Source organism: Podarcis filfolensis (genome assembly GCF_964270895.1).
Source record: "Podarcis filfolensis genome assembly, chromosome: Z".
NCBI classification, from domain to species: Eukaryota; Metazoa; Chordata; class Lepidosauria; order Squamata; family Lacertidae; genus Podarcis; species Podarcis filfolensis.
The window spans coordinates 27521303-27537467 of record NC_139617.1 but is presented as its reverse complement, the minus strand read 5'-3'; the positions used below and the strand labels follow the sequence as shown (position 1 = coordinate 27537467).

The 16165-nt window shown below is 41.6% G+C and overlaps 1 protein-coding gene across 4 annotated transcripts in view; it reads right to left on the bottom strand.

Moving 5' to 3' along the window:
- LOC310754200 (vascular endothelial growth factor receptor kdr-like) overlaps window positions 1-16165 on the bottom strand; it is a 187663-nt gene that overhangs the window by 83505 nt on the left and 87993 nt on the right. For all 4 annotated transcript variants that reach the window (XM_083595809.1, XM_083595808.1, XM_083595811.1 and 1 more), the window contains exon 10: window positions 4881-5031. In XM_083595809.1, coding sequence (XP_083451935.1) covers window positions 4881-5031 — 151 coding nt within the window. The remainder of the gene's footprint in view (window positions 1-4880; window positions 5032-16165) is intronic.

Here is a 16165-nt window from a genome sequence, read left to right as displayed (position 1 = left end):
ACCTTAGGCTGAGTTGCCAGTTATGGCAAAAACAGGCAATGCCTCTGGTATGCAGGGTCTGTTGAAACAAGAGGTAGAGTTCTATATTAGAAAAATTCTTCATCTGTAATTTTTGACATTTTCAATACATACCAAAATTCACATTAAAAATGCCTACTTTAAGGCAAAAAGCACACAAAGATTCATATTTTAGGAAAACATACACAAGTTGTTTTTAAATGCAGATTGATTCCCAAATTCGATGGGATGTACTTGTGTATGAACACATGCAAAACTGATCAGAAATAGACTGATAGCATCAGTCTAAAACATCAGTCTATCATGGGAAAAACCGCAATTTTGTCACACTTCCTTACGCTCCACCCTACTCTCCATATTTCTGTTTTCTTTTTATTATTTATCCCTAACCAAACCAGGGGGCATCTTACTAACACAGATTGAAATAATGTGAGGAAATCAGATCCTGTCATGGGTTGCAATAAATCTGTTTTATTACTGATGTGCGCACACACACACACACACACACACACACACACACACACACACCAGGAGGTTCTCCTGGCTGCTCCTCCAACGAACTATCACCAGCCATGACCTTGGACAAATTAAGCTGCAATCTCAACTTCAAATATTTTTTCCATGGGTGTTCTTCAAATGACAGTAAGCCTCCCCATCCCAACAAAAACATCAGAAAAGAGACAAGAGGGGGCCCATTTGGCTCTTTATATTCCCCCATCTGTCCTTTATTTTTAAGGGTGGAAAACCTGACTCCAGCCTCCTTGCTGCACAGAAGGGTGAAAGTGCAGGAGGAGATGTTGGGTTTGGCTCTCAGACATCCCTCCTGGTGCTCACCAAGGGAAGTGCTCCCCATTTAGGCCTGAACCAAGGCATCTCTCCATGGGTTGCTCTGCTAACATTTCAACAGGAACAAAGGAAACTTGTCTGTTTGTTTAGAGAAACTGTGCCGAGCAGCACCTCATGCCTAACTCACTTAATTCCTGTTTGGTAGATCTGGGATTCTTTGTCCCTCCTCTAACCCCACACAGAGAAATAAGGCAGTTAGGGGGTTCCTGTATATTATGCCTGCTGGGCAATATGTTTTGAACAGTGAGTGAAGTCAAGGATAAGAAGCTGCCCTTCACATGCATGCAGAAGAGGCATGGGGATCTGGTGCGCCAGGCCTGCACAGCTGCAACCCACCAAGCCCAGCCCAGCTCACAATTCTGAGCTGTGTATGGTACGCTCCAGGGAATTGGGCTGCATTCACATGGCAGTTTATTCCATTTCCTTGACCTCTCCCTGAATCAATTATGATTTTTCTTTGTTCATGGGAGAATGCGGCTCTCAGGCTGAAAGACCAGAATCCTGTTCTCACAGCGGCCAATCAGATGCTTCTGGGAAGCCTCAATGCAGGGCTTAAGTGCATCAGCACCCTATCCTCCTGCAGTTCCCAGCGACTGGTTTTGAAAAGCATTTCAGCCTCCATCAGCCGAAGTAGAACATTGTCATTGTGGCCAGTAGCAACTCATGAATTTATCCTCTTTTAAAGCCATCTGAGTTGGTGGGCACTGAGAGTGAGGAAGAATGGGGACTAACCAAGGGGTTAAGAGCTGAACAGTGTTCTCTATAGCTAGCTGAAGCAGAATTAAGACCAGTGTCAGACTTTGGGCTCTCACATTTCAGCGCTGCCCTCTAAAACACAAAAATTCAGCGCCCCTATCTCTCCTGCTTCATTTTACAGCATTGTTTTGGTGCCCCCTACAGTGTGTCGTCAATGTGACTGCACCAGTTGCACCACCCAAAAACCACCTCTGATTAAGACTCATAGGAAGAAACATTGTTTCTTTTTAAGACAATTGTACTGTCTCAGTTCTGTCACCAACAGATATGTAGAACACTGTGATCATATCGGTGTTCAAAACTGTGGGAGATATGCAGTCAAATCTAACAATGCATTTTCTTGCTGGTTGGCATGTGAAAGGATTAAGACCATAGAGCTCTACTGCCAATTGGCAGACACAGACAATAGAAACGTAACTGGTAGAGAAGACTCAGTGTGATGTCAGTTCTTCTTCACTCCTGGGAGGGAAGAAGCAAAAGAAATACCATATTTACTCGAATCTAATGCTCACCATTTTTGGCCAAATTATGTTGCGAAAACTAAGGTGTGCATTACATTCGCTGACACATTTACATTCACCAGCAAATACTTTTTTGGTTTCAAGGTTCTGGAAATTGAGGTGCGTATTAGATTTGATGGTGCATTATACTCAAGCAAATATGGTATTTCTAGTGCCTTCTCTCTCTCTCTTTCTCTTCAACAAGCCATGAAGAAGGACGTGCCTCTAGATGCTCCAGCATCAGGCACCTGCCAGAAGCAGAAGCTGTTTTTGCTGTAAACACAAGTATTTAACCTGCATTTACTTTTAATGCTGTTGCTGCTAAGGACAAATGCTTGACTGTGAGTAAAATATATGTTTTAAACTTACTTTTCAGTCTGTAGCCTGTTTCCTTGATAAACCTAATTTCTTTGCTTTCACTTAACCAGCTTAAGATGGAATTTAAACTCTGCTCATCCCCACATTTTTAAACTCAAGCAGTAAGTTGATTCTTTTATCTGTCTGTTAACCTACACATGTGGCTCTGTAGGGGGATAAAATATAGTTAATTATATCTCCTCACCTGCCTAATAAAGTAAAGGTAAAGGTACCCCTGCCCATACGGGCCAGTCTTGACAGACTCTAGGGTTGTGCGCTCATCTCACTCTAGAGGCCGGGAGCCAGTGCTGTCCACAGACACTTCCGGGTCACGTGGCCAGCGTGACAAGCTGCATCTGGCGAGCCAGCACAGCACACGGAAACGCCGTTTACCTTCCCGCTGGTAAGCGGTCCCTATTTATCTACTTGCACCCGGGGGTGCTTTCGAACTGCTAGGTTGGCAGGCGCTGGGACCGAACGACGGGAGCGCACCCCGCCGCGGGGATTCGAATCGCCGACCATGCGATCGGCAAGTCCTAGGCGCTGAGGTTTTACCCACAGCGCCACCCGCCTAATAAAACCCATCAAAATATCATTGGACTTCTGTTGTTTTGCCCATTTGTTCTTTTCCCCTTAACATCTCATCTTGGACTGTCAGAATCTACAAAACTGGCTTGGTTTCTGTTCTGGCCTGAAGACCCTACAACAGACATTCTGTTTGCTTCTGAACAGCTGTTGCAGTTTGGAATCTCTGAAAACTTCAAAACTTCACAGTAGGGTGTGTGTTTTTTGTAGCTGTTTATTTGGGGGGGGGTCTTATCCCTTTGGAGTTAATTTGGCAATTGGGGAGCTTATTTCAAAGCTACAAAACTGAGATCAACCACATAGTTTTATGTTCACTCATCTTCAGTTCTGTCAGAGGGGCAGCGTTTAAAAAAAGCCTGAGGTTCAAGGATTGGAGCTTAAGAGCTCAATGAAGATTCCTGGGGAAGGAGGTGAAGCCTGTCCTTACTAGGTGACTTATCTTCAGCGCAGGGTTCTTTATCTCAGGTGCAGTCAGCCGCTCAATCCCTCCCTCCAAGCAGAAGGAAGTAGAGGATCCTGGAACTGGAAGAGCATGCTGGGAAAAGGGGTCATTTAAATTTTGGAATGGAGGTGGGGATGGATGGAAATAGATCCTGTGCAAAAAAACACCTTGGCTTATAGCTTCCCAATATGAATGGGCAAATCTGTCAATTTTGGTTTCTCAGATGATGCTCAGAGCTGATGTTTTATAATGTCACCAAGCTGCAAAAAATGTGTGTAGGTGGAAACACTTTTGACTGTGATTATCAAATGCAGGCAGAGCTGGAGGTGCCGCTTCCTTTTCTATCCTGTCCTTAACTTCTAGTTGGTAAAAGTTAACTATCTCAACATGATGATGACGACGCAAGTAATAATGATAGTATTTCAGACAAATCCATGAAAGAGAGTGTCTACTAGCCATGATAATAAATGGAACTTCCATGCCCAGAAGCAATATACCACATTTCAGATGCTGCATGCAAACCATTGGGAAATATTGCTGGAGGTGATGGGGAATTTTGTTATGTGAACTGACTTGACTTGTATTCCAGGGACTAATGCACAGATCACAACGCAGCTCTCCATTGTATTGCAAACTATTTAGAATGTTGCAACACAGTCCTGGGCTCAAAAAATGTATGCCAGAAAGATGCATACTTCGGAAGGAAATGCATACAAAACTGCCTATTTTATGAGGCAGCACGTCTCTGAATACCAGAGTTGATGTTGCTAGCAGGCTTCCAACAGGCATCTAGTTGGCTGTGAGAATAGAATATTGGACCAGATGGCCTTTGGCCTGCTTCAGCAGGGCACTTCTGATGTTCTTATGCTAGGTGGAAATGTGTTAAAGTTAACTGTGTATTTTAATCTGTTTTCTAGAAAACAGATTAAAACAAACCTATGGACCACCACATGTGAAACTGGCTAGGAAAGAAAACAGAAAGATCTGTCCACCTGTAAGGGTGCTTGTGCAGTGGTGTAGGGTCCTGTTGGCTTGACGGTCATATCTGGCTGATTGGTGGGGGAAGCCAGATGCCAGACTAGATGGATGCCTGAGCAGGGCATTTCTTGTGTTCTTAGGTTTTTGACCCACACAGTCTTTACCAATTTTCTTCCACAGTTTAAGAGTTGAAGAAACACCTTCATAAATTAATATCCTGCAACCTCTAGTTGCATTAGAGAAAGCATTAGCTCTCTTTCCAGGACTTGAGTGAATAATGTTTCATATATCACAGTCTTCTGGCATCTTCAGGGCAGAGCCCTATGTTAACAGTCAGGGAAATGACTTGTGGGCAAATGGTTATTGATTCAGATCAGCACATTACAGTGGTAACTTACAGGTTGTCTTCATGACTGCATGGCTCCCATTCCCAATGTATAGCGGGCAGAGGATTCCCACTTGATGTGCACTGGAGGCTCTGCTCTCCTCCTTTTATGACCAGCTCCATTTTAGAAAAATCTGTCTCCTTTTCATAAATCCTGGGTCTCTCTGCAAAGAAAAAGCAAATTTGTCAAAGGACCATTTTCTCCAGAAAGCTGCAGTTAAGAAGAAGAAAAAGATTGGTTGGAAAGAACTTTACAAATCATGCATTCTGCCATAGAGAGAGTCCAGGAACTACAAACTGGTCTGAGAAGCCCATGACACACCTCACTGGCCAGGCCCCAGGCACTCTGAATGTTTTCATCTTGCTGAAATTTGTCTTTGATTTATGACAGTCCACTTATGCCCCCTCCCAAATCAGGATGTTGTACCAGAGGTTCTAGGACACTTGATTAACTAAAATTATATCCCACTCCTCTGCCCAATATCTAGTTAGCAGGAGCAGATCACAATACTGTGCTGGCACCCACAAATTTATTTAAAAGTTGAGTCTCCGGAAAGAAATGTTTTATGCCCCCCTCAAGTAGTTTAGTTGAGGAAATGCAGTGATTGATCACATTTCCCCAAGCTCTGTTATCTTGGTATAAACATAGAATCAGGTAGATGGTGAAAATAAGGAAGCTGTCAGGGTGTTGGGGAAAAGGCCATTGCTCAGTGGTAGAACATCTGCTTTGCATGCAGAAGTACCCAGGTTCAATCCCTGGCATCTCCAGGTAGGGCTGAGATTGTTCCCCATCTGAAACTCTGGAGACCTAGAAAGCTGCTCCCCCTCAGTGTTAGCTATACTGAATTAGGTAAAGCAATGGTATGAGGCAGCTTCCTGTCTTTCTCCCATCCAGGTACTAACCAGGCCTGACTCTTCTTAGCTTCAGAGATCAAATGAGATTGGTTGTGTTCAGGGTAGTACAGTCGTAGACATCTTCCTGTCTTTCTGTGTGTACTTTTTAAAAGGAGACCTGCATCGTTCCACACAAATGCAGAATTGTATGCAATGTCACTCCCCTCCATTGTCTCCACTGAATACCCACCAAAATATACATACCACAGGATTAGTCTCAGACGTCATAAACTACCTATGAACAAAGCACAGCATGTTCCTATGAGCGCTCATCACAAGAAACACCAGGAGACTTAGTCTCCTCTAATTTTAGTTTCCTCAGAATGAACTCAAAATAAATAATATTATTTCTTTTTTCTTCCTCCTTCTACTTAAAAAACAAAGAAATAAAAACAAAAGAGGCTGAAGGCTCTCTGACCCCAGAAAAAAGAAATGGTTCTGAGTTCGAGGTGAAAAAAAAGTCACCTCTCATTGTGCATGGATGTTTTCCCCCTATCCCAAGGCTGATTCATAACAGGAAATCGAACAGATGTATCCCTTTTATATCCACAGTTAGAGCTGTCCAATTGGGGGCAGCTGCTGTACTTTCAGCCCTTTCAACAACCTGCGGAACGGTCCACAAATGAAACTTTTTCATTTTCTTTTCTTTGCTCCACAGTTTTTTCTCTCTCATCTTGTCAAGCAGGCCCCTAAATATGTAAATACAAGCTGTTGCCTTCCACATTCATCTCCCACCCCTGCATGACAATTTCCTCCAACTTTGAGCTCTGCTCTCGTATTACAGAGATAATCAGTTTGATCCTGTGGTTTCAGCCCTGCCTAGGTGCCCTCGTTTCTAAGACCTAGAATGGGGAACCTCTTTGCCTTGGTAGCCACCTGCAAACCTCCAAGGCCTTTCTATATGGTATGGTATGGCTCATTTATATGCCACTTTTAAGCCCAAGCCCCCCCAAAGCTGTGAACAACATAGTGTGCATCTCCAGTTAGAACTGGGGTGCAGAACCTCCAGCCTGTGGGGTGAATGCAGTGCCTATCTGCCCATGAGGCAAGGTGAGGCTGTTGCCTCAGGGCAGAAGGCTCTGGGACTGCAGTTCCCTATCCTTGCCTCAATATCCTGAGATTGTCTGGGACTTGATTGCTTAGGACTTTCTAGAAAGAAAATTTGTTTGTATTTCAGAATTAAAAAGAAATATATTAAAATAATTCATTTATATTTCAGGGGGTGACCTTTTAAACTTGTGATTAGGGATTTGGCAAAATCAAAGCAAATGAACATGATATTCCTGTTTTCTCTCTCTCTGAAGGAATCAATAGAACAACAATTCAAATATCTGTTTTTAGTAAGTATTGCTCCCCCACTTTAGGGTTAATTAATATAATGAATAGCATGATTCAGAAATCCCTTTATAACTCCAGAATAATTTTTATATGCATTTTGTTATTAAATATTACTCCAACCCTGATAGTGAAGCAAAATGATTCATTGAATAAAATAATAATTTCTGGGGAAACAAATGAGTAATTATTGACTTTAAAATGAAAAATGGGACTATTGAAAACATTTTAATTCTTTATGAAACAGCAACAATGGTGGGTTGTGCACATGCATATAACAATTACAAGGGGCACATTAATTATGAGGCAGAGATAAATAGTATGAGAATGATTGACTTAAGGAAGTCCTTTGTGGGAGGCATATATAATTCTGTTTTGTTGTATGCTAGAGGGATGTGATTACTGTATAAGGAGTCAATCATAAACTGATAAGAGGTTACCACGGCAGCAACATTTTCTAAGCTACTGAATGAAATTAGTGCTTTGCTGAAATATGACACACACACCCCATTTCTGAGAAATATACTTCCATTTTTCTGCCTCCTCAGTTCAGTTTTAGAATTTCTTTGGAATTTTGATGGGTGGAACACAGGAACACAGAAAGCTGCCTTATACCTGGTCAGACATTGGGTCCATCTAGCTCAGTGTTGTTGTGGCTGAGTTGTCCCTGGTGTCTCCAGGTAAGGTTGGGAAGACCCCTGCCTGAAATACATGAGGGCTAGAATGCTACTAGCCCAGAGATGGGTGGAAGGAGAAATACCAACAAAAGAAGAATGGCAGATGACACTGATGGAGTATGCGGAGATGGAGAAACTGACAGGGAAGATCCCAAACCAGGAAGATCAAGTATTTTCTAAAGACTGGAGTAAATTTGTAATTTATTTAAAAGACCGTTGTAAACAGTTAAAATCTTTGGCACAGATGTAATGACACTTGCAATGTGAAGAAGAAGAAGAGTTTGGATTTGATATCCCGCTTTATCACTACCTTAAGGAGTCTCAAAGTGGCTAACATTCTCCTTTCCCTTCTTCCCCCACAACAAACACTCTGTGAGGTGAGTGGGGCTGAGAGACTTCAGAGAAGTGTGACTAGCCCAAGGTCACCCAGCAACTGCATGTGGAGGAGCGGAGACGCGAACCCGGTTCCCCGGATTGTAAGACTACCGCTCTTAACCACTACACCAAACTGGCTCTCAATGTGGAATTATTTATGGTAACGATGGTAATATAATAGATGGATAATGGTAAAGGTAAAGCGACCCCTGACCGTTAGGTCCAGTTGTGACCGACTCTGGGGTTGCTGCGCTCATCTCGCTTTACTGGCCAAGGGAACCGGCGTACTGCTTCCGGGTCATGCGGACAGCATGACTAAGCCACTTCTGGTGAACCAGAGCAGCGCACAGAAACGCTGTTTACCTTCCCGCCAGGGTGGTACCTATTTATCTACTTGCACTTCTACGTGCTTTCGAACTGCTAGGTTGGCAGGAGCTGGGACCGAACAATGGGAGCTCACTCCATCGCAGGGATTTGAACTGCCAACCTTCTGATTGGCAAGCCCTAGGCTGCTGTTTAACCCACAGCGCCACCCGCATCCCTGGATAATGGTAAAAGATGCAGCAAATTTAAACTTAAACATGGAACCCATGGAGGGAGGGAAGGAGGTCCGAAGGTTAGAAAGAACCTTTTTATTTTTAATGTTTGAAATGGTTATGTTTCATATGTATAAAATTATCAAAAACCCAATTAAAATTATATACATATATATAAAAAGAAATACGTGAGGGTTGCTGCCAGCTGGTGTTCAGCTAGATAGACCAATGGTCTGAATCAATATAAGGCAGCTTCCTCTGTGTACATAATCAAACTGGATTCTTCAGTATCTCCTTGCTGTGGCTGATGTGTAGCAACAGCCCATTTTTAACGAATTCCAAGATCTAAAAATAACTTGAGTTGCACTTTAAAAATCATGCATCTCCAACGCAAATTTAATAAGACAAGGACTGTGAAATGAAGCTGCTTTTACAAAAAGAATATTTCTTTAAAAGAGTGGGAGGGGGGAGATACAACCTACCACATCCATCTGGTGTGAATTCAGAGCTTACTAAGTGATACACTTGCAAAAGGTTAATGCAAGGTGAACGGGTGTAACCAACATCTTCAGGCACAGAAGTAACACATTGCCACAAATAGCAAATGTATGCATTTAGCATGTTGGAGGAATGAAGCAGCAAGCATACAGAGGTGCAACCAGTTCTCTGGCAATGTTCAATTCAGCCCATGACCCCCAAATCCAAGCTAGGATAGCAAATGCCAAAACTGTTTTGACAATAGTCTGTTGGTAACTTTGACAAAACTAGAAAACTGTTCCATGTCTTTTTCAGCAAGTGGGTGTGACTGTTAGGCACTTTTGTAGCAAAGGGTTTATTGCTGTAATTAATTTCCAGTTAAGATGTGTGCCACGCTATCCAAAATCTGATGGTCAAAAACCGCAGACGGGCCTCAACTCACATAAAATGGAGTCAGTTTGCATGTCTGTGTGCAAATCACCAAATGCTGAATAAAGAAGTGATGAATAAAGAAGTTGAGCTGACAGTCATGCATGTGTAGACAGGCCCTCTGTGCATATTTTCATGCTGTGTGAAAGAATAACAAGGCTGCTGAGCAGTGGGCAGAGCATGAAGGGAGTTGAAGGAAAGGAGGACGAGTATTGGGGGATATGGAAAATTCTTCCATCATCAAAGACATCCAACAACTTCTTCCTCCACTCCCACATTTCCTTAGCTCCATCTGCCAAATCACAGAATAGCGTCAGCTCAGGCTTACTGAGTCTGCAGGTGTCTCTTGCATGGTACCCTGCTAACGTTACAACTCTAGCCAGACAAAGAACTCCAGTGACGCAGCGGGGTAATAGACTTGCCAAGTGATTAACCAGAAGTGTGTTTCTGAACACAGTGATGCAGTTCCTCTTTTTTCAGAAGGGGGCAACATGTCAAGGGGCGATCGACACCTGGCAGCAACACTGCTATATTTCTGGCACTAGGCAAGGGTATTTTAGCTTCGCCTGTTATTTAAACAGGAACAAAGGATACTGCTTTTACACTGTTGGTCCACTTAGCTCAGTGCTAGGTGGGCTGTCCAATCTGACTGGCAACTGCTCTTCAAGGTACCAAACAGGAGTCTTTCCAGGGACTCAACCAGGGGACCTGCTGCTAAGATACAGCCCTCCCTGTTCCAGCATTTCAATGACTTTTTTTGTATTTTGTCTTGGTTTTGTAAACTATTCTAGAAGCTCAGCTGAATGGCAGTGCCCAATTAAAAAAAACAAAATAAGAGAAAAACCACATTTGCTGTGCTTCTAATGCAATAGTGGAAACCTGTGGCTCTCCAGGTGTTGCTGGACTCAGCATGGCCAATGGTCATGGATGATGGGAGCTGTAGTCCGGCAACATCTGGAGGATCTCCACCCTTGCTCTAACAGCAGTGCGAGCAGCTGGAAACAGCCGGTGATCATCTTTTTCTCCAAGCTGTGAAAAGCATTACTAGCTAATGTCTGCATGTTAAGTTTCTGTTAAAGGCAGAGGAATATATGTGGGTGTTACCACCCTTCCAAAATACAACAGCTGCCTCTCCTGGCACACTCCTTCCTCCCAAGCCACCCTCCTGCCACAACTAAAGATAGATTAAACCTTTGGAGTTTGCCAATTGCAAATTCACACTCTTCAAACATACTAAACATGCAATGTCAAGTGTTACCCTTGTCTTTGGGTTAAAGTGTTAAAGGGCTTCAGGTCTGCTTTGATGAAAGGTGTAAAAGCTGACCTGAATAACAAAATAATTTCCCCAGTGCTCCACTTGAGAGAAGAATCAAGGAAGGGTGTTTTTTCCTCCCTTGTTTTATACCTTTCAAATTTGTTGGTTTTACGCCACAAAACTCTATGGCCTTAAAAGAGGATTGGATAAATTCATGGAAGATAAGGCTATCAATGATAGCCATGATGGAGGCTATGCTCTGCCTCCAGTCAGAGGCAGAAATGCTTTTGAATACCAGTTGTTGGAAACCGAAGGAGTGGAGAGGACTCTTGCTCCTGGGTCTCTCTTGCTGGTTTCCCAGAATGGGCTTCTGGTTGGCTACTGTGAGAAGAGGACACTGGACGAGATGGGCCATTGGCCTGATCCAGCAGGCTCTTCTTATGCTCTTATTCCTTGTCCTAAACCCTTGGAGAGCTGCTGCCAGTCATTGCACACAGCGGCATCTTTTCTAAAAAACCTACATCTGCTATTGCAAAAACTTACATAGTCTGCTTCATCAGATGCAGTAACACTAACTAATTGGAGCTTTCTTCCAGTTTTAAATAGCAGGTGCATTGCATTGCACTGTATGGTTTCAATCACTGGCTTCATTTTATCAAATAGGTTTACATATAAATATAATGCAATAGATGTAAACCAATTTGATAATTTCGTTGTAAAGGTGAAAAACATTATAGAAGTTTCCTAAATAAACATATTAACAACTTTTTAAGAAACATCAAATTCTGCTGAATATTCAGATTTTATAATTTGGATTTAGTGGCTGAAATCTCAACACCCACCCACCCACCACAAAACCAAAACTTAAATTTTGAAGTCAATTCCGAAAGTTTGATCAGGTTGCTTTTTGCAACTCTTCAAAAGGATGTTTTCTGATTGATGAGTGAAGGTATCACAAATATCTGCCAATTTTTATTACAAGTCCTCTGCTGCAGAGCAGAGAAGGCAGTAAGATGGCTGCAGTCTGTTTGTTCCATTTTGTAAAATGGTTCAACAAAGTTTCCAATTGTTTTACAAACTGAGAATAATATGCAGCTAGCTTCAACTGAAACGCTGCCGTTCCACAAAGCCTTGGAGAAGACCCAGAATATTCTGTTTATTTGTTCTAGGGTGAGAATTAAAAATACCCTTACCAGACCATAAGTAGTTTTTAATCCTCCCCCCACCCACCTTTGCTTTGTACTCAAGTCTGGAGTAACCATTTTCTCCCATGTTTTTTCTCCTTCTTTCCATTCTTGGCTCACCAGGATGTATAGTTGCCAGCTGTTTGTTAAGATTCCCTTTTGTTCACTCTCTCCCCTCCTCTCTAATATTTCATGACATTTGCTGCCTGAAACTTTGGCTCTCAACAAGAATTTAATCCAACAAAACAAAAACACAGCAACCCACCAGCTTCTTGGACAGCTCTTATTATTATTTTTTAAATAATTTTTATTAACTGGCCAATCACATCAAATTAAATCACATCACATAAATTCCAAATTACAAAGCCAAATTTTTAAATTTTGTTGGGGGAACCCATACTTCAAGATCCAAAGGGGGATTCAGATCATCTTCTTATTACTGCGTTAATGTCCAAATCAGTCCCAATCAGTCCAAACAAAATTCATAATTCTATCCAGTCTTATCCTGGTGTTTCCACATCATATCTTGTTCATATAATTTCTATTTTTCTTTTACGATCTCTTCTGTTAGTCTCCTTAAGCCGATAAGCAAAATAACTTCTTGGACAGCTCTTAATGTGCAAACATATAAAGGAAGAATGGGTTTATATATATATGAAAGGGGGGGGGCAAGTGGCCTCCAGGAGACTCAAAGAGACCTACATGCAAAGCAAGCAAGAGGGTTATATTCTTCATGCCAGATTAAATTCCATCTGTCTGTAGAGTGGGTTGGAAACATGGGTGGCCCAAGCATAGGGCTACTACATGTATCTTTATACAGGAAGTTTAAGGAGGAACGGACTTTGCAACAATCCTTACATTTACAGATCAGTGAATCCATCAATTCTGGTTTACTCAGTTTCTCACATTCCAACCGCAAGTTCAGTTTGCCTCATTTCCATATTAACTTGCAATTCCTTTTATATTTTTGTAGAAGTCCACACAAAACTTTGGCTGTTTCTCCTCATATATGCAAACAAACCCCCCCCATTAATACAGCGATCCATCAAGTGCTTATTACAGTGGATCAAACAATATATAAAATATAAAATGCAAAATCAGAGTCTCTGTAGGGCCAATGGTTATTTATTACTACTGACGAGCTAGGAACTAACAATCGTAAGTCTGAGAGATGTGGCAACATCTAGATATTTGCCATTATAAGAGAACAAGTGAGTTCCGGCACCTCTTTTTCTAGAAAAATAGTACTGAATAGAACATATCCATTATAGTAAAAGTAGTCCTCAATAACCCTCTCTTCCATGAATTTGTCTACTCTTCTTCTAAAAGCATCCAGGTTGGTGGCCAGCACTATATGCTGTGGGACTGAGCTGAATCACTATAGGCTATGTGATTAAGCACCTTATGTTGTCTAGGATCATTCAAGAAACTCCTTCATTAGACGGTAAATTGTGCAATACGTTCTTTTCAGCACCTGAAGACATTCTTATTTAGACAAGCCTACCCATAAGTTTCCAAGTTTGTATGAGTTTTAATTTGTTTTTAGTCTGTTCTATTGTGGTATAAACTTTCTGTATGTTTTAAATTACCGTATGCTTGCAAAATTATTGGGGTGGGGTTGTTGTTGCCTTTATCAGTATTAATTCTGTACCTTTATTTCAGATCTTCTTATGATTTATGTGGAAATACTTTAATTTGGTTGCATACTTCTGATGTTTTATTTATTGTTTATGACCACTTTTGTTTTGTTTGTAATTATGTATTTTTTCCATGTTGTTGACTGCCTTGTGCATGGTTTGAACTATGGAAAGGTGGCATACAAATGAAATTAAGTATGCAGGCATACTTGTACATTTTATGTACTTTTTAATTTTAATGTGGGTTTGTTTTTTTTGGTAAACCGCTTTGAGCATTTTTTCTACAATCAAGTGGTGTATAAATTTTCTCCAAGGTTTGCCATGTCAAAATGTTGTAGTGACAGTAAAAGCCACATCTGCGAGGACTTACAAGTACTTAACGGATCCACCAGTAATGATGTAGACCACACTTCCAGATATTCTGGACTACAACTCCCATAAGTCCCAGGCAGCATGACCAATGGCAAGGAGTGTTTACAACTTCCATTGAGCAACATCTGGAGATCTGCAGGTTACCCCACCTTCCATACTACATAAATATGGGAGCACTGCATGCTAGGTGCACACAGGGGGCAGGTAATATGTCAATTTCAGTCTCCCTCAGCATCTTGTTTTTCCAACCTTAAGTTCCGTTCTCTACATTTCCACATCACTTAAATTAATTTATCTTTTAAAAAGTCCTCAAGAAAAACCACCAGCATTTTAGTTTAAATTTCTCCTACTATACAGTTTGTGAGCAATTTTGCCTAATGCACAAACACACGCATAAGGAGCCACCCTATTCTTCTGACTGTATATTTTTAGAACTGCTTTTAATCTTGCATTTTTATATTGCTGTAACATGCCCTGGGACCTTGTGGTGAAAGGTGGGCAAGGAATATTGTTACTCCTCTTTCAGTTACTTCTTTGACCCACTTCTACAACTGGAGGATGCCACTATATCTTGTAGCAGTCAATGTAAAGTAGAGAGGAGTTTTAAGAACACCATGATATCAGGAAATTAGTCAGTTCTAGCAAACATTATACAGCAGCAGGGCAGGAAGATTCTGTGAGCCTCGTGTTGCAATAGCCACATATGTGTTTACATCACGGTTAGTTTATCCCTAACAAAACTGTTTGCGGGGGTGGGGAATGCATCCACATTCAGAACAAGAATAGTCATATTACTATTCTTGTTATTGCTATTATGATTATGATTACTGTAAGTCACATCACAGGGAAAATAAATCAACACCAGAGATTCCTTTTCGGACCATTTTTTTTTGGAAGAGCAATCTGTTGCTAAAACTTATGAAGCACCTGTTGTTAATTTCTCTCCTGCCCTCTACGTGCAGAAATATTTCCTCAGTATATGAATTATCAGCATTCTTTGAACTGGAACGGTTGCGATAAGCAACATATTTACAGTAATTGCAATAATGATCCCAGTTTAATTCATGCCACCATGCTGATGCATGACAAAAGAACAACAGAGAGCACTTGGGCATGAAATCGTAAACAAATACAAATACGAAAAGCTTGCAAAAGCATTAACGGAGATGAATTGAATGGACTGTAGCCAGCACACAAGAAACCCTTTTGTTAACTGCCTTTGAATTTCATGCCAACTGATTTGTGTTTGCATCCCTAGTTACGGACAGTCAATTCTTTAACTAGAAAATAATTCTGTCTTGCACACAACAGCATTTGTACGCATACAAAAAAAATCTGTTAGCCATAATCCACATGCCATCCAACCAATACTAAACAAAGCCATGAGACAAAATGTTGATATATCAAAATCAAACGGGATTTCTTGCCCTGAAAAACTTTGATGGAAAAAAACTTTGGCAGCAGAAATACAAGCACTGCATCAGATCTGCAAATAAGACCCCCAGTCCTATGAGATGCTGAATTAAAGCAGAAGCTCAAAAGAATGGACATAGCAGACCTTGCCTTTCTTGTGTACTGAATTTATTTGTCAATGTGTTAGTTGCTTTTCTAGTTACTGAATTATTGAAGTGATGTAAAACAATTTCAAAAACGCTACCCCAACATTAAAAGCCATGCAGTGGTGTCAAGATGAATTAGCTCACCCAAATTCCCAAAACCATCTTTTCCCAAAATCTATCAGATATTTCCTGGATACTTGGCTATACACTGGTGTCTGTATTTGGCATGCTATGGCAGAAGCGGTGGGAACCTTTTTCAGTTTGACAACCACACTGCCTCATGGGCAGCCTTCCAGAAACTGTGAGCCAGTGGGGGGGGGGGGAGAGAAGAAAAAGTGGGTGGGGCAACAGATGCGACTCTTATTTATTTTTATTCCAGCCATGCAAAAGTCAGAGCTTTATACATCCGCACACCTCTCTGTCCAGGCAAGCAAGAGGCAACATCAAAGTTCAAAGACACTACTCAGCCTGGCAAAAGCACTCCGGAGCAGGAGAAGAAAGCAGTGGGCCTGGGAAATCTTGAGGGCCGGACAGAGAGACCTATAGGGCCACATTGTCCCCTGGACAA